Source organism: Cetorhinus maximus, chromosome 4, assembly GCF_964194155.1.
Source record: "Cetorhinus maximus chromosome 4, sCetMax3.hap1.1, whole genome shotgun sequence".
In the NCBI taxonomy this organism is placed as follows: Eukaryota; Metazoa; Chordata; class Chondrichthyes; order Lamniformes; family Cetorhinidae; genus Cetorhinus; species Cetorhinus maximus.
This window is the reverse complement of record NC_135882.1, coordinates 157,404,559-157,424,600: the sequence shown is the minus strand read 5'-3', so window position 1 is coordinate 157,424,600 and position 20,042 is coordinate 157,404,559. Positions and strand designations below refer to the sequence as shown.

The window sequence follows — 20,042 nt, the reverse complement described above, 5'->3', positions numbered from 1 at the left end:
CAAAGGGAGGTCATGAAAGGATATTGGCCAGTAAAATCAAGGAAAACCCAAAGATGCTTTATCGATACATTAAGAGTAAAAGGATAACAATGCAAAGAGTAGGGCCCAAAGGAGACAAAAAAGGTAATCTATGTGTGGAGGCAGAGGATGTGGGTATGGTTCTTCATGGATACTTTGTGTCTGTCTTCACAAAAGAGGGGGACAATGCAGATATTGTAGCTAGAAGTGTGAAGTATTGGATGTGACAGACATAGGTAGAGAGGAAGTATTAATGGGATTAGCAGCCTTGAAAGTGGATAAATCACTGGCGCTGGATGAAATGTATCCTAGGCTATTAAAAAGAAGCCAGGAGGAAATTGCGGAGGGTCTGACCATCATTTTCCAATCCTCACTGTATGCAGATGTAGTGTCGGAGGATTGCAGGTCTACTAATGTTGTACCTTTGTTTAAAAAGGGAGCAAGGGATAGACTGAATAATTACAGGCCAGTCAGCCTGGCCTCAGTAGAGGGCAAATTATTGGAATCAATTCTGAGGGACAGGATAAACTGTCACTCAGAAAGGCATGGACTAATCAAGGACAGTGACCATGGATTTGTTAAGGGAAGAACATGTCTGACTAATTTGACTGAATTTTTTGAGGAAGTAACAAGCAGCATTGATGAGGGTGGTGCCGATGATATGGTCTAGCAAGGCTTTGACAAGGTCCCGCATGGCAGACTGGTTAAAAAAATAAAATCCCGTGGGATCCAGGGAATGTAGCAAGCTGGATACAAAGTTGGCTCAGAGGCAGGAAACAAACAGTAATTGTTGACGGGTGTTTTTGTAACTGGAAGGCTGTTTCCAGTGAGGTTCCACAGGGTTCAGTACTAGGTCCCCTGCTTTTTATGGTATAAATTCATGATTTGGATGTAAAAGTAAGAGGATTGATCAAGAAGTTTGCAGACGACTCAAAAATTGTTCACGCAGTTGATAGTGAGGAAGATTACTGTAGACTATAGGAAGATATCAATGGACTGGTCAGGTGAGCAGAAAAATGGCAAATGGAATTTAGCCCAGAGAAGTGTGAGGTGATGCATTTGGGGAGGTCAAACAAGGCAAAGGAGTGCACATAAATGGAAGGAGACCGAGAAATGTGGAGAAAGTGAGGGACCTTGGAGTGAATGTCCACAGGTCCCTGAAGGTAGCAGGGCACATTGATAAGATGGTTAAGAGGGCATAAGGAATCCTTTCATTTATTGGCCAAGGCATAGAAGATAAGGGCAGGGAGGTTATGCTGGAAAAATATAAAGCATTAGTTAGACCACAACTTGAATACTGTGTGCAGTTGTGGTCACCTCATTACAGAAAGGATGTAATTGCATTAGAGAGGGTACAGAGGAGATTTACGAGGATGTTGCCAGGACTGGAAAATTGCAGCTATGAGGAGAGATTGGATAGGCTGGGGTTGTTCTCCTTGCAACAGAGGAGGTTGAGGGGAGATTTGATTGAGATGAACAAAATTGTGAGGGGCCTGCATAGAGTGGATGGGAAAAGATTATTTAGTTTAGCAGAGAGGTCAGTGCCAAGGGGGCATAGCTTTAAAGTGATTGTTAAAAACATTAGAGGGGAAATGAGGTGAGGGTCTTTTTGTGGCTTTAAGGTCAATCTACATTCTGTTGAAGCAGAAAACAGCAAGGTTAATTTTCAAGTCTTGGTTCTGGATCAGAAGGACATGAGTACATCTCAGATTCCATTAACACTACGTGGACCTCATGCGTTTGTATAATCTACTCATTTACATATCACTCAGTGGTCCCTGCATGGTTGGGATCTTGCCTGGGAGATGTGCATGCTGTGAATTGGTATATCTGATGCACCAGCACATTTGAAGAGCTGCTGCTTTGTTCTGAAGGGGTAGGTGCTCACCAAATAAGCAGTGCAAGTTTGCAGAAGATAAATTATTCCTGCACTGAACAAGATGGTTGGCAAGGAACAGCCTCAGGAAAAGACTCCCCGCCTCACTACACAAGCCTCCTCCCACTCTACTCCATCTAACCCTATCAACATATCCTCCATCGTTTTCTCGCTCCTGTATATATCTAGCTTTCTCTTAAAAGCATCTAAACTATTCACCTCCACATGGTAGTGAGTTCCAGTGGAGGTCTGGAACACGGGTGAGGAAAAAGTTTTCAACATTGAAGAAACTCTGGTAGATATACCCTAACTTAAATGCTCCAAGTGTTATAACATGATTAGAACGGAGACCTTTGTCTGAACCTGCTGCATCTTGAAGTTGGATGCACAAATGTCACTTTTAATCTGCTGTGAGGCATCTTGTATTGCATCTTATAGGTGCTTGATTAATACAAATGTGTTTGTTGAAATGGGTGACATTTTTCACACAAACGCAGCCAACCCTCATTAATGCTTAACCCATCTTTTGATACCAAATAAACCTTCAAATGATGTGAATCATAAACTTAGGTCTACTAATGTAGTGACCACATACAATTATTTGCATGCTGCACGCTTGCTGACTGACACACAGGGAGCAATTTTAACCTAACTCATCGGGCAAGAACCCCCATGGGGTGTGGTGAGAGCAGGATCTCAAGCCTGAGATGAAGGCCGTGGTTTATGTGGCAGCAGTGATCCCCACGTTCTTACATGCTTCAGAGGCTTGGACAGCTTGCAGCAGGCACCTCAAAGCACTGGAGAAGCACCACCAGTGCTGCCTTCGCAAGGTCTTCCAAATCCGGTGGCAAGAAATGCGGTCCAATATCAGCGTCCTCTCCCAAGCCAACTTGCCCAGCTTCAAGACACTAATCACGCAAAACCAGCTCTGCTGGGCAGCACATTTTTTCCTCTTTATTCTTTCATGGGATGTGGGTGTCACTGAGAGCCAGCATTTGTTGCCTATCCCTGATTGCCCTTGAATTAAGTGGCTTGCATGGCCATTTCAGAGGGAAGTTCAGAGTCAACCACATTGGTCTGGAGTCACACGCAGGCACGACCGGGCAAGGATTGCAAATTTCCTTCCCTGAAGGACATGGGTAAACCAGGTTGGGTTTTTACAACAATCGATGATAGTTTCATGATCATCATTGATGAGACTGGCTTCATATTCCAGGTTTATTAATGGAAGTTAAATCCCACCAGCTGCTGTGGTCGGATTTGAACCCATGTTCAACCCAAAGCATTAGCCTGAGCCTCCAGATTACAAGTCCAGTGACATTTTGCACTACATCACTCTGTTAAGGGTGAAAATGCAAAAGAATCATCAATCTTAAATCAATATAGATAAATGAATTTCAAAAGTCATTAATCTGAAAAAAAGGCAATTGCTAATCAGCACAAGAAAATTCCACAACCAAAAAGCCAACACCTCTAGGAAAAGATATCAAGAGGAAGCTAAGAGTGAGTTGCATCTACATCCAAAAACAGAACTAGCAGAAACCTAGAATTACGCTTTCTAGGCGTAGCTTAGTCAAGGAATAGATTTCTTGCTTGCCCTCGCTAAGCAAGGACTGACTTGTGACCTGAAAACACTTAGCACACGTGGAAACATTTTGGAAAATTCCTACAATTACCTTGGGTACCAGTTCATAGAGGCAGTGAACCTGGTGAGATTTATGTCTAATCTATCTAGATCTGTAACAGAATGCTTGCTCTTGGGCTCTGGAACAATGTCTAAAAAATGTCACCCCCCCCCCAGCAATCAGGTTTTCTGCACGTGTAGTGGATTTGACATTCTAGGAACTGTCAAAAAGGGGATTTCCACACTCCCTCTTACTACAGAAGTGAAGATCCCATCTTCTGTGGGTGGCAGCTTCCAACACCCATCCTCAGATTGGTGGCAAACTGAGGCTTGGCTAAGTATTGACAGACATTAGACAGAACTAAGCTCTGCCTAATACTGCAATATGCTGCATTCTGTCTCTATTTTCGGGAGAGGACGGGGTCTAACAGACACTAAGGTTGACCCTAAATCAAACACGGGGGCCAAATATTTTCTGATTTGTGTAATGGGACTAGTGGGCAGATAGTGACCAGTGTCTGAATGAAACAAGGTTCCATCAGTAAGTCCAAGATATCTTTTTGGAAACACCTGGCTGCACCAGGCCAAGCTGCTTCACACCACGTGAGAGCCAGAGGTGTGTCTGCAAAAGCACAGCAATCAGTGAACTGCAGAGCAGTCTTCAGTAAAGGCAGGAAGGAGAGGGAGAGAATTCGTGAGCAGAGAAGCCAGACAATGGCAACAGAAATCACAATGCCTACTCCGAGCTGTGTAACGGTGCAGTGTCGTACAAGTGGAACGTCCTGGTGCATATATTCGAGCAGGTTCGGCATTGCCAGTCAAAGCATGTTTTGTCCCATTTCAGTCCTGAGGACAGGAAGGTGGTATCCTGTTTCTTTTTAAACTAATAGGAGGACGGCCAAAACCTGATTTCACCACAGGTCAGATCTCCCATCTGTCTGCTCTGAAATTGGATGGAAAAATCTGATTGTTACTTACTGCACGGGTGTCCTTGGATTTTCACCTCATCGATGGCGATGTACTCAGGCTGACCTGATGTAACTGCTTCAAATATAACCTACAATAAATAAAAACACGTTTTCAACAAATCTCAGTGTACTGTGGAACCATAAACTCTCAAGCATGTTGTCGGGCATTCATAAAGCCAATCAGAATGATCAAATCCAGGCATTCAGGATCATGAAGCATCTATAATTATAGGTTGGGTGCACTGCACTGAACATCTAACATACCTTTCTGATTCATTGCTGGGGTATTTCGACCAGGTCTGACCTTTCATATCTGGAGACCTTCCCCACTCCCTCGCAACCCTCACAACTGGTCCCACACACTCACCGTGCCTCCTGAAAAGAAGCCCTAACCTAATAGCTTCCGTATATTTTGATTCCCTGGGGGCAACCACAACAGGAGACACATTTATAACTTGAATAATTAATAGCGGTAGGATTTGCAGTCATCCAAGTAACTTCATGAATGTGTGTATCCTCTGGGATCAATGTTGAGTGATGAGTGGTATATTGAAAAAAAAAGATCATTCATTCAAATTAATGAAATGACAGTTACTTGCTCACTGCCTTGAAAATGTACAAACTTAATGCAGAGTCAAAATTGAATACTGTACATATGTCATTCGGTGACACCGTTGCAATAGACTCAATCTCACCCACACTTCATACAAATGCATTAGCAATGATGTGACAGATTGAAACAACAAATGTATACCACCTCATAAATCTTATTTTTCATACATAGAAAAGAAAGTTTTCAACACGCAAAGCCGCCAGGATTCCTCTGGGTGATCACCACCAAGTGACTCCTGGGTGAACAGAATGAGTACAGGTTTGCACGAAGCTGTGACATCTCCACGGTAAATAGACAAGTAACCAAGGCTCACCCAAGGAGGGCTACATGGGTAAGGCACCAGGGGGCACCTGGCACCAAACTCAATGGGCATAAATCTGGCTTTGTGAGATGGTACGAAGCAGGGGGCCTTCAATGGAAGTGAAATTCAGGAAAGGTGTCAAACTGGGTGCAGATTTGCTATCACCCACTCTACACCATCGCACAAGGTCAAAACTACTCCCAACACCTTCAAACATGATGGGGAGAGAATGGGCTAAAAGAAACACCTCCAACTAATGTGGCCTTACCTGGAAACAGTTATTTCTTGATCATGAAGTAATTTTCACTATCACTACATGGGCAATAATCTGAGCAAATTGCCCAGCCGTTGTAAAACCCATTTTATTTTCATCCCATTGAAGTTGGAAACGATCCCGCATTAATCCAAAAACACTTTTCAAACTATTCTTTGTTGTAGCCGTTCTGTGATTACAGCATATTGTCATATATTCTGATGAAAGGTCATCAAACAGAAATATTAACTCTGTTTCTTTCTCTACAGATACTGCCTGACCTGTTGAGGACTTTGAGCATTTTCTGCTTCCATCATCATATACTACATAGCTCTATACACAGCAGAATATGGTCATGAGTAGCTGTGCCCTTTGGCCTGGCTTACAGATGAGACTGAGTTACTACAAGCGGATTCTGACTGTGTCTCCATAAATTGATGAGTTCCTATATTTGGGGTGGGATGCATCTCTCTTTCCTGGGAGAGGTATTGTCTGCAGGCATTTGTTCTGGTTTAGCCTTGGTGAGTGTTTTACCCGTCAGCCGCAATGGCGGCATTTCACGCCATATCGTCCCAAAACCCGCTGCATTAATTATGCATTCCCGGGAAACACATGTTTCTGTGGCGGATGGACTCTCATTCGCCTGCCACGCCATCACCTTGTCACTTCAACATGCCGGGCGCCATATTTAAAGACCAGCCACGCGCACACCTCTCAATGATCCAACTGCCAACTGCTGCACAGAAGACATTGCCCCGAAAGGCAAGTAGGCTATGGCACCCAGATTTAGTGACGTGTCCCTCGAGCACTTTTTGGACACCATGGAGGCTCGCTGTGATGCCCTCTATCCTGCTTTGGCCGCAGGATGGGCAGCTACATCATCAATTCAGCATGGGAGGTGGTCAGCGCCAATGCCCTGCAAAAGGGGACATCCATCCAGTGCCACGACAGGATGAATGGTCTCATCCCCTCACCAAGGTATCTCACTCTTCTCATCACTCTCAACTCATACACTCACACACCTGGGTCATCCACTCAGGAATCTCAGAGGCTGTCCACTCCCTCCGAGTCCCCTTTGCCTGTGACCCCCCTCAACCTCGTCCTCTGTCACTGCAGAGGGAGCAGCTGACCCACAAGTGATTCTGGAAGGAGAAGTGTGTGTGTGTGGCAGGGCCTCTCCATGCCTCCTGTAAGCACTCTCTCCCACGCAAGCAGATCCTACCCGTATCACACTCATCTCAATGTCCTGAGCATTTTCAATGCTGCCTGCTGGGTTTCACTTTCAGTTGACCATCTGAGCTGACCTGCATCTCCACCCACCCACTGATCGCACTCCCATGCAGCACCTGATCTCACCCACCATGACTCTCATTTCACTTTCGATTTGGTCAACATTATGCTAATTCAGTTTTACTTTCGCTCCCCCATCCTTTACCCTCCCCCAGTCGTCCATTTCCTTTCCCCCATCACAGTTGACTCCCCTGGCAACACCTTCCACCACCCCTCCATGACCTATCAGCTACAACCCTTTTCCTTTGGGGGTATCTTGGCGAATGTGCACGTTCCCTTCCTTTCCGAAAATCCTACCCTCACCCACATTAACGTCCCTGACCTCCTCCTTCCCACCTCTCGGGTTCGTGTTTGCCTCCGAGTTCCCACCTGCCACCCTCACCGTCCCTTCTACTGCCACCGTCGAACCTCCACCCTCTCACCTTACTGCCTCAGTCTGCTCTCAGTCATTCTCACCATTCCCTCATACCACGCCCACCCTCAGTTCGCTCCCCAGGAGGTAATCATGGATCCATCAGACCCCTCCCTTGCACGTTCACCTGGACATTCCCCCCACTTTAGACCCCACCCCCCTCCCGGAACCCTTCCCCCCTCTGGGCTCCTTCACCCCTGGAACACCTTCGCCCCCCAGAACTCCTTCCCCCACCCCCTGTACTCCTCTCCTCCCCTGCTTAATCCCTCCCATTCCTGACTCCCTCAAACACCTTTACTTCTTCTGCCACCCTTAGACCTTCCTCCCTCCCGACTCCTTCCTCCAGCCTTACCTCTTCCTCCAGCCTCACTTCTTCCTCCAGCTTTACTCCTTCCCCCTTCCTGACTCCCTCCTCCACCCTTACTTCTTCCTCCACCCTTAGTCCCTCCCCCCTCCGAACTCCATCCTCCCCCCGGACTCCCTCCCCATCCACACTTCTTCTTCCCCCTGAACTCCCTCCCATCTCCGCACTCCTTCCTCCCCTGGACTCCCTTCCCTCCCCAGACTCCTTCCCATGCCTGAACTCCCTACCCTCTCCACACTCCTTCCCTCCTCCAAACTCCTTCACTTACACCTTCCACTCCCCTTTACACCTACTTCCCCTGTTGTCATCTTCTCCCCCATTACCCCCTCCTCCCCATACACTCTCCCCCCTCCCGACACCTTCATTCCCCCCCTCCCCCTCACCAACCTCACCCCCCCGCCGACACCTTTATTCCCCCCTCCCACCTCACCCCCCCCGGCACCTTCATTCCCCCCTCCCAACACCCCCATCCTCAACACCTCTTCCTTTCCCAGTCACTTCTAGAATTTACTCTCCCACTCCCTTGACCATCATCCACTGTGAGCATCAACGGTGACTTTCCAACTTCTGTGAGCTGCTTCACAGCAGAGCCATGTCCATGAGAATCCATCCAGCATGCCATGGATGTTTCTCCAGTGTGCCGTTGCTATTGGGTTCCGGCATCTTCTGCTCCTCAGATGTCCGCAAGGTACCTGGTGGTAAGTCCTGACTTCGGCACGCCACAGTTGTCAGCGTGTTTTCCCACTGACGTGGGCAGACGATCCAGCCTGGTGGTGGGGAGTTGGGGGGCAGGGGGGGTGAGGGGATGACGGGACTGAGTCCAGCAGGCTGGCCTTATAAGGATATGCTGATGTACTACAACGAGGTTCCTGACGTCCGATGGCAGAGAACACGGCCGCCATTGACGGGGCTGAGCAGACGATTGCAAACTGGTTTCACGATGTCGTGAAACCGATTTACGGCCTCCACGCCATATTGTCTGCTCATGCCACCAAACACACCCAACGCCAGTGAGAACAGAAAATTCCACCTGATGTGAGGAAAACTTCATTACACAGCGAGTAGTTAAGGTTTGGAACATACTGCTTGAAAGGAGGCAGATTCTATAATGGCTTTCAAAAGTGAATTGGATAGTTAACTGTAGAGAAAAAAACATTGCAGGGCTAAGGGGAAAAGGCAGGGGAGTGGGACTAGTTAAGCTGCTCTTGCAGAGAGTCAGCATGGGCAAGGTGGGCCGAATGGCCTCCTTCTACTCTGTACTATTCTTTGATTGTATGAGTTATTCATCTTTCACTTGATTGGTTCACACATTGTGCATTACACACCATACCAGGAAAACAAACTTTTAAAACTCCCAATCCCTGTCCATTAATGAAGCTCTCGTTTGTTTCTGGTAGTTTAGGTCACTCAAATTGAGATTCACCCGAAAATAGGAACCAGCAGAGGTCCAGTTGCAAGTCAGTGGGAATCCAATTTGTTTGGTTGCAACTTTTGCCCCACCAAGAAGTATAAATTGGTAGCAAAGTGTGAATTGCCCCATAGTCTTGCACAGTAAGAAATGAACAGGTCAAAATTAGAGAGGCTTGTGATGGGAAGATCATTTAAGAAGCTGGTGTTGCCATAAGCTAGATGGTTAATGGAAACAGATTAACATTTCAAACCTGGCGCTCCATAGAGCACGTCCACTGAGACTAGTGCAGCTGATAAAGGACTTAGTGCAAAGGAGCCAGAGGCCTCCTTTCTTATCTCTATGGCTCAGCAGGGTAGCTGATATCAAATAGGATTCTGGAATGGCTAAAATATGCTGCAGAACTCCTATTTCTCAACTTCATTATCTTGGTATGGAACATAACTTCAGAAGATGGCATGGCACCTGTTAGAGAGGAAATTTTACCTTTAGGCATTCAGTTTAATTAACCTACAGGTCGTTCTTGCATTGAAATTAACATGTAATGTACAAAGCTAGACCCTATACGAATCTCATTTTAAGTTCAAGGAAATTGCCAAGTTTGAGGGGAAAAGTGAGAGCACTGAATCATTGCTGCTGACTTTCTCTCTAATGAGTCAACGTATAAAAATTGGTGAGACTGCAAGCAATTGACATGTCTCCCTGCACTGCTAAAAGGAGAGAAAATTTGTAACTTGCGAATGTGCCACATGCCCTTCTTCCTCAAAAACCTATGTGAAGATCCTGCCTAATCAGTCTTGCTGGCCCAGCTGCTATGTTTAAACACTTTAGCTTCTCATTGACCTCATGCGTTCCAAGGCTCTTCCTTCCTACTACCATCTGCAGGCTTGGGTAAACCTGAGGTGCAGCCCACTGATTGACGTCTGTTTATTAGGCCCCCAGTGAGTTTGGGTGCACACAATGAAGGCCCGAGAAAGGTGCCCGACTGAGAATGGCGCTGGGAGTAGTGGCACAGCAGAATGGGTGGATGAGACCACGAGGCTCAATTTTTGGGGTCCTAACATTCATATTCTCAGCATGAGGCATGTGGGAGAAAGTTAAAAATCACTGCCCTTTCTGCCCCCCACATACAGTCCAGGAAGGTTGCAGGTTTGATCCTCGGTCCTTATTGACTTATCTGACCTCAGTTGGAGCAGTTCTTGCAATGCTATAGCTGACCGAATTCTCTTAGGATCGGAAGGGAAAAAAGTTGTCAATATATGCTTTCCTCACCCTATCCAATGACCCACTGCCTCCCTCCCCACCTTACCAGAAGTGCACATGTTGATGGGGTCAGACTTGGCTATGATGCCCCCTGCAGCCAAATCGCGGTATCAGTTGAACTGTATCCCCAGAAGGAGTCAATGGGCGGAATTTTATGGTCCCTCCCACCGGCGGGATTTCCCGGTCCCACCAAAGTCAATGGACTTTCGAACGCTCGCCGCCTTTTGTGGCTCTGCCTCATAGCGACCGGGCTGTAAAATTCCACTCAATGTTTTAAGGGGAGAAGTGGCGATAACCGGCAAGAAAATAATGTTTTAAAGTAAAATAGAATCTAATCAGTATGCTTTCTGATTAGCTACCAACAATTTCCATTATAATGACCAGAGGCCATACTGTGATTGGTAATTACCATGGAAATCGGAGCTATCCAATCAGAACATGTTCTAACACACAAATTTAAGATGTCAAAGAAGAGTATTGTTAGAAAAATTCTTGAAAGTTGCTTGCTGATTGGTGTGGGATTCAGTTTTAAATTTTCCTAAATTACATTCTCACTCTGAAAAATTGTCTCCTCAACTTAAAGCAGAAGACATGAATGCAGATTAGAATGGAAAGCTTAATGCAGTCCAAAATCTTGGTGCAGATATGCGCACATTTTATAATGTTGCCCTAAGTAGTAAAGCTCAGCTCTTCTTAATGTCATAGGGCAGGACAACGCTAAATACCTAAGACAATTCAATTCTCATAAAAAATATGTACATACAGATAGACATGCATGCACACACTAACGCATACACACACACAACCGCACACGCACATATAAATGCATACACAAACACACACATACATGCACATATGAACACACACATGTACAAACACACACACATGCACGCAGACACATACATACACACCCACATGCACACACATACAAACACACAGACACAAATACACAGACACACCACACACACACATACACACACAAACACACACAACCACCACCACATACACACAGACACAGGTAGACACACATACATATAGATACACACATAAACACACAAACATACGCACAGACAGAAACACACACGCATACACACAGAAAAACACACAGACACACACACACATTCACACACACATACACATTCACACACACACACACCACCATCCTCCCTTCTCTCAGGAGAATCGAGTCCTCACACATGCAAAATCCTCAGAAGAGTTGGGATTGCTCCAATGCACGTAGAGAGAAAAAATTATGCCCCAGACAGAGAGCAACTAATTGTGATTTTCTGTAGCCACCTTGAAAGATCTGAGTGTAGAATTTTCATTCCTTGACTTGAATGTGAGAGACAAGCCTCCTTCGCAACTTCCAAGCCCGTGACCCCTACCACCTAGAAGGACAAGGGCAGCAGATAGATGGGAACACCACCACCTGGAAGTTCCTCTCCAAGTCACTCACCATCCTGACTTGGAAATATATTGCTGTTCCTTCACTGTCGCTGGGTCAAAATCCTCGAACTCCTTTCCTAAAAGCACTGTGGGTGTACCTACATCACATGGACTGCAGCGGTTCAAGAAGGCAGGTCACCACCACCCTCTCAAGAGCAATTAGAGGTGGGAAATAAATGCTGGCCTAGCCAGTGATGCCTAAATCCTGTGAAAAGAAATTCCAGCCTTTTCTCCTGACCATCCCCCCGTAAATATTCCTGAAACGGGCAGCTGTTCTAAGAGATCAGAGGTCAGAGATTGCTCAATGCAAAGCAGTTTTGAAATGATTGATATGCACACATTAATTGACCTGTTGATAGTTACGGGTGTGGATAGGGAATCTTAAATTCCACCCACAGGCTCTGGAGGATGAGCTTATAGAGAGGAAAGTTTGAGAAGAAACAAAATATATCTCCCAATATAGACAGACAGAGGGCATGCATAGGTTAGAACCATAGAAAAGATACAGCACAGAAGGATGCCATTCAGCCCATCTTGTCCATGCCAGCCCAAGGACACCCAGGTGCCCTTTCTAATCCCACCTTCCTGCACCCGGCCCATAGCCCTGCAGCTTACAGCACTTAAGGTGCAGATCCAGGTAGTTTTTAAAAGAGTTTAGAGTTTCTGCCTCTACTACCAACTTGGGCAGCGAATTCCAGACACCCATTACCCTCTGCATAAAAAAGGTCTTCCTCATGTCCCCCCTGCACCTTCCGCCACTTATCTTGAATCTATGTCCCCTGGTTCTAGAATTCTCCACCAAGGGAAACAATTTTATCCTGTCCACTCCATCTATTCCCCTCATAATTTTGTACACCTCAATCAAGTCACCTCTCAGCCTTGTTTGTTCTAAGGAAAATAGCCCCAACCTATCCAATCTCTCCTCGTAGCTACACTTTTCTAACCCTGGCAACATTCTTGTAAACCTCCTCTGCACTCTCCCCAGAGCTATTACGTCCTTCCTGTAATGTGGTGACCAGAACTGCACACAATACTCCAGTTGTGGCCTCACCAGTGTTTTATACAATTCCAACATTATATCCTTACTTTTATATTCTGTACCTCTGCCAATGAAGGAGAGCATTCCATATGCCTTCTTTACAATCTTGTCTACTTGAACTGCTGCCTTCAGGGACCTGTGTACTTGTACGCCAAGATCTCTCACTTCATCTACCCCTCTTAGTATATTCCCATTTATTGTGTAATCCCTGTAACTGTTTGACCTCCCTAAATGTATGACCTCAAACTTCTCTATGTTAAAATCCATCTTACACTTTATCGCCCACTCCACCAACCCATCTATATTGTTTTGGAGATTATGGCTATCCTCTACACTATCCACTACTCGGCCAATCTTTGTGTCATCTGCAAATTTCCCAATCGTGCCCCCCACGTTCACGTCCAAATCGTTAATGTATAACACAAACAGCAAGGGTCCCAACACCGAGCCCTGTGGAACACCACTTGAGACAGCTTTCCATTCACAAGGGCATCCATCGACCATTACCCTTTGTTTCCTGTTACAAAGCCAACCTTTTATCCAGTTTGCCACATTATCCTGAATCCCATGGGCTTTTACTTTCCTGACCAATCTGCCATGTGGGACCTTGTCAAATGCCTTGCTAAAATCCATGTACACAACATCCACTGCACTACCTTCATCCACCCTTCTTGTCACTTCCTCAAAGAATTCAATCAAATTTGTGAGGCAAGACCTTCCTTCAACAAATCCATGCTGACCATCCCTGACTAGTCCATACCTTTCTACATGACAGTTAACCCTATCTCTCAGGATTGATTCTACTAACTTGCTCACCACTAAAAGATCTGAGGCAACAAAAGTAGTAACAGATCATTGGACATGAGTTCAGATGCAGTGGTACTGGTGTCTGGTAAGTTGCTTTACTGTGAAGCTCACTGCTGGAAATTAAGTCACCTCCATATAATGGTGGCAAGTTGAATTCTCTAGGCCCCTGCCTAATGTCATGTGCACTAGAATGGAAGTATTTACAGATGGTTTATTGCAGAATCATGACAGTTTAGTAATTAAATACAAGCTGTGGCTACAATTGTACAGCTTAGTGTAGAACCAAAGAAAGTCTTATGGTTATAGTCTTGCAGCGTGTGATGGACAGAGCGAGGCAATCTCACAAACCACAGGTCAGATCTAAGTTCTGCAGTCCTGCCAATCCAGTTGTGAATGGTGCTGAATAATTGAACTAACTGAATTCCTCCATCCTCAATGAAGAGGCAGTCCAGCTCATCAATGCAAAAGACAATGTTGAAGCACTTGCAAACAGCTTCAGCCAGAAGTGCTGAGAGGATGATCCATCTCGGCTTCCTCCGGAGGTCCCCAGCATCACGGATGCCAGTCTTCAGCGAATTCGATTCACTTCACGTGATATCAAGAAACGGCTGGATACAACAAAGGCTATGGGCCCTGACAATAGTCTGGCTGGAGTACTGAAGATTTTTGTTCCAGAACTAGTCGTGGCCCTAGTCATGCTATTTCAGTACAGCTACAACACTGACATCTACCCGGCAATGTGGAAAATTGCCTGTTCACAAAAAGCAGGACAAATCCAACCCAGCCAATTACCGCCCTATCAGTCTACTCTCAATCATCAAGTAAAGTGATGGAAGGGGTCATCGACAAAGCTATCAAGCAGCACTTGCTTAGCAATAACCTGCTCACTGATGCTCAGTTTGGATTCCCCATGGTCACTCAGCTCCTGACCTCATTACAATCTTGGTGAAAACATGGACAAATTAGCTGAACTCCAGAGCTGAGGCGAGAGTGACTGCCCTTGACATCAAGGCAGCATTTGGCTGAGTGGCATCAAGGAGCCCTAGCAAAACTGGAGTCATTGGGAATCACGGGAAAACTCTCTGCTGGTTAGAGTCATGCCTAGCACAAAGAAAGATGGTTGTGGTTGTTGGAGGCCAATCATCTCAGTCCCAGGACATCACTGCAGGAGTTCCTCAGTGTAGTGTCCTCGGCCCAACCATCTTCAGCTGCTTCATCAATGACCTTCCCTCCATCATAAGGTCAGAAGTGGGGATGTTCTCTGATGATTGCACAATGTTCAGCACCATTTACGACTCCTCAGATACTGAAGCAATCCATGTCCAAATGTGGAAAGACCTGGGCAACATTCAAGCTTGGGTTGACAAGTGGCAAGTACATTCATAGCACACAAGTGCCAGGTAATAACCATTTCCAACAAGAGAGAATCCAACCATCTCACCATCACATTCAATAGCATTACCATCGCTAAATCCCCCACCATCAACACCCTGGGGGTTACATTGAACTGAACTTATCACAGAAATTGAACTGGACCAGCCACAAAAATACTGTGGCTACAAGAGCAGGTCAGAGGCTGGGAATTCTGGAGAGAGTAATTCTGCTCCTGACTCCCCAGAGCCTGTCCACCATCTACAAGGCACAAGTCAGGAGTGTGATGGAATATTCTCCAATTGCCTGAATGAGTGCAGCTCCAACAACACTCTAGAAGTTCGCCACCATCCAGGCCAAAACTGACAAGAAAAGTTGACCAGTTCATCTCCCCCCTTGTCCACACCAACTGTGTTATATCATGGTCGGCATATAATCCTGGTCAATAGGCTTGATAACAAGCCTAATTGACCTTTAATTATATATTTACATGTGATGGGCAGGCTATAGACTTCAGCGCCCGCCCACATAGAGTATTATGCAGGTCAGCTCGGGGCGGGGGGGATGGTGGTGGGATGGTATTGCGCTGGCCACCTGATGTATTTTGCAGGCCTTCCCCAACCAAAAAGGCCTTTCCCAATCAAAAGCATGCCTGGAGGGGGCACATAAAATCTAGCCTGGGTGTTTGTTTAAAACAATCGTACATCCATGTTATGGAGAGTTATTGTCGTTCACAATTGACCAGAAGAAGTTTTCTTTGCTAATCTTCTAAAACAGCAGGATAGCATGTGAGGCTTAATGGAAATTAAATTTTCTTTGTGCTTTTATTCAAAACTGTAATTACCAATTAGCAAGTCATTCACTTAAATAGAATTTGCATTGTATAGATTTTTTGGCTGTTCAAAACATTTGTTCTAAATTTTCAGTTATTCCCCTGCTAATGTACAAGGTTCATTTTGGAAAAGTGCTGTTCACATTTCTGTAACAGTGAAGTCCTGTTTAATATTGTTGTTTCCCTTATTCCCAGTTGAATGGTATCTGCATTGTTGTTCCGCATACGACACAAATTGAGTCACCGTTAAAATAATTAGTTACATCCACTCTGAATAATTACTCCTGTATGAAAGCAAACTGTTGCAGCTGGACCAGACTGGCGCCAAACTGTTCCAAGGGTAAGGAAACAGATTTTTCTAAAGGTGGGGTTTTATCTTTTGAGAGTCCGGTGCATACACATGGGGCAGAATTTCATGGCCTCGTCGCAGCAGGGGCAGGACCGTAAAATGCAGCAAGCCATTCAAAAGTCCACTGACCTCAGTGGGACAAGAAAATCCCAATGACGGGAGGGGCCGTAAAATTCCACCCATGGAGTTCGAGTACCTAACTTAACTGGTTTATTCCGATTTTGGCTTATATACATACTTGTGCAAATAGCCACCAGAGGGTGCTATTACACTCCTCCCTCCTTAATGAAAAAGTTACACAATGTTTAAATTCCATACAACCTATAGAGATTTCTTGTTTTTCATTTATTTACATATCCAACTTAACCACTGGTTTCCTATTCCTAAGAGGACATAAACTTTCAAAACTTGGAGAAGGACCTTGGCCTGAGTCTGAGGAGAGGTTTTCTCCAACAAAGACTGATTTGGCCCTTGACCTTCAATGGAATTTTCCACTCCATTAGACATGTCTGTCTGACTCTGGCTCAGATCTGAACTGGTTTCAGTCACAATTTCTGTTGCAGTAACTAATCGTACTCTACTCATATCCCAACTAACCAATTCATCAGATTCATTTGATTCTTCCCTACTCCCTTCTTCATCATAAACCTCTTCAAGTAAAACATTATCTATAGGCACAAACCTAACCTTTCCACTAGCAAATATCTTGACCAAATATGTACGAGGACCACATGTTTTCATGACTCTCCTTGGTAGCCACTTCAACCACTCATGATGATGATTTTTCACCTTAACCTTCTGGTTAAACTTCAGACTTCTTTCTCTTATTATATCCCTATCATGACTCTCTTTCTGCATGGATTGTCTCTCTTCTACTGACTGTGCTAGTGGGTGGCTAGCCACTGAAAAATTATACTCCAGCATGAGGCAGCATCTTCAAGATAGGAAGAGGCAGAAAAGTTAAAAATATATAAAAACTGCAACCTAAAATGCAAATTTATTACAGACAGCAATTCAGTTTCTGAATTGTCAAACAAAAAGTTCATTCAGCATTGTCACCGTAATCTGAACCATTTAATTGGTTTACAACCTCGTGATGCACTGATGCCTCGTGGTATCAAAAACGAGTTATGTTTATACAACGTCTTTAAAGTAGAAAAGCATTACAGAAGTGTAATCAAATGAAAAAATATACAAACCAAAGAATGAGATATTAGGTCTGGTGACTTGGGGTGCCAAGGGGGAAAAGGGGATAAAGAGATGAAAAGATTTGGGGAGGGAATTCTAGAGTGTAGAGCCTAGATGTGTAGATGGGTTGAGAATTGGAGAAGCACAAGAGGCTAGAATAAGAACAAAAGAGAGTTCACAAGGTCAGGAGGGGGTTACACAACCGAAGGGGTAAGCACAAGGGTGAGAAATCCTCACATACACTTGATGAACAGTTTAAGTCATGTTTAAAGATATTGACCGTATATATTTATTTTCCTCTCTGCAAACTTGTAGATGGTTTCCCAGATATTTTCCTCATGTTTCTTCCCCAGTTAGTCACAGAGATTATTCATATGACTTGGGACCTTTCAATGCTTTCTTTAGTTGATTTGTCACACCACTGTAGAAAGAAGACTTAACGTCCAAAAGTCAATGGACTACTTTTGAAAGCAGTCTTTGTTGTGTAGGCAATTTCACAATCCAACTTGTGTGTACTGCACACTCCCACAAGCAGCAATGGGTTAAATTATTTGATGACCTGTTTTTGGTGGTTTTAGTGGAGGAAAAGATATTGGCCAGGACGTGGTGGGAACTCCTTTTGTTCTTCTTTAAATGGTGCCATGGAATCTTACGTCCGCCAGATTATGCAGGAAGGGCCTTAGTTTAACATTTCATCCAAAAGGTTACATTTCTGACCGTATAGCACTGCCTCAGCACTCTAGTGTCCTATCAGCCTCAATTATTTACCTCAAGTAGGGCTTGAACCCGTGACTGACTGAATAGGTAAGAGCACTGCCCTCAAGATTAACAGACAATTTTGGCCATCTTCACTTGACATTTAATAACATTACCATCACCGAATTCTCCACCATCAACATCCTGGGGGTTACTATTGACCAGAGACTGAACTGGACTAGCCATATAAATACTGTGGCTACAAGAGCAGGTCAGAAACTGGGAATTCTGCGGCAAGTAACTCACCTCATGACTTCCCGAAACCTGTCCATTATCTACAAGGCACAAGTCAGGAGTGTGATGGAATACTCCCCACTTGCCTGGATGAGTGCAGCTCTAACAATACTCAAGAAACTCAACAACATCCACGGCAAAGCAGCCCGCCTGCTTGATTGGCACCCATTCACCACCTTCAACATTCACTCCCTCCACCACTGACACACAGTTGCTGCAATCAGTGCCACCTACAAGATACAAGCAGCAACTCACCAAAGAACCCTTGACGAGACTTTCCAAACCCACAACTTCTACCACCTAGAAGGACAAGGGCAGTAGATGCATGGGAACACCACCATCTGCAAGTTCCCTCCAAGCCGCACACCATCCTAACTTGGAACTTTATCACCATTCCTTCACTGCCACTGGGTCAAAATCCTGGAATTCACTTCCTAACAGCACTGAGGGTGTACCTAAACCTGATGCACTGCAGCAGTTCAAGAAGGCGGCTCACCACTGCCTCCTCAAAGGCATTTAGGGATGAGCAACAAATTCTGACCTTGCCAGTGATGCTCATATCCTATGAAAGAGTAATAAAAAAAGTTACCCACCCTTTCCAAGCAGCAGAACAAAATGAAAAAAAAGCTCAGCACAGTTACATTCCAAATGAAGTTGCAACTATTCCAGGAAATTTACAAATTCTTTCTTTTTTAGCATTCCTGTTGTTGCTACCCTCAGGCGCTCACTCTTGTTATACAAGAGTTGATCTATCATCCAATACCTCATGGTTATTCATTATGTGTGAGTTCAGAAGCCATCGCAGCTGAACTGGCTTGTATCCTAACCCAGTCTCAGCATATGTGCTCTTTTCAGTGGGATGTTGGGTGGGAGAGGTGGACCCCTAGTTTCCCTCATTTAATCCAGAAGGTGTAAAATCAAAAGTCAAGACATGAGAAGCCTTGCTCAGATCAACTTGCACTATTTCATTTTGCAGTTCATTGTAACTGAGTTTTATTTGACTCAGGCTTATAAAACTGATCTCAAGCATTGACGACATTCTGGCAAAAGAAGATTTTAATCCTGTTTTAGACATTTCAAGCCATTGTTGTTTATCATCAGGAAATGACTGCATGGTGTCTGGCAGCTGCTTTTCCTGAAACACGTTTGGTTTGTGAGAGGCCAGAAATATTGGATCCTATAGCATTTTTCTTAATAAAAAGATAAAGCTCGTATTGAAATCCTGCAAAATCTGAGGCGAAAATTTCAAGGGTCAGTAGGTTTCTTTTTAAAAAAAGTTAAGAAACGATTAAGCACTTCTAAATTTTCCACAGGGATTTTCAGGAGATAGGGCAGGCCTGAATTGTCCTGATAAATCGGTCAGTTAGAGCCACACGCAGGGGCCGCTTGTTTAAAAGTGAGATTATTGCAAAATCAAAACCGTCAGAGCAGAGAAATAAATCATGGGCATAAATCACTCTTTTGTTAGCTCAAATCTTCTTAGAAAAATGTTTGGCAACCTTATCAGTCAGGAAACGCCTGAGCAAAACTGCACTCTCGCCAAGTTGCTCATGAAAACCGACTTGGGTTTTTTAGCCTGCGTCAGGCAACCAGCGAATCCTTACCCAGCCGCGAAAACAGGGCAGCAGCT

The 20,042-nt window shown here is 44.8% G+C and overlaps 1 protein-coding gene across 12 annotated transcripts in view; it reads right to left on the bottom strand.

The window, feature by feature from the left end:
• The window catches only part of LOC144679979 (receptor-type tyrosine-protein phosphatase mu), an 855,381-nt gene that overhangs the window by 571,101 nt on the left and 264,238 nt on the right, over nt 1–20,042 (bottom strand). For all 12 annotated transcript variants that reach the window (XM_078541013.1, XM_078541014.1, XM_078541019.1 and 9 more), the window contains exon 4: nt 4,497–4,575. In XM_078541013.1, coding sequence (XP_078397139.1) covers nt 4,497–4,575 — 79 coding nt within the window. The remainder of the gene's footprint in view (nt 1–4,496; nt 4,576–20,042) is intronic.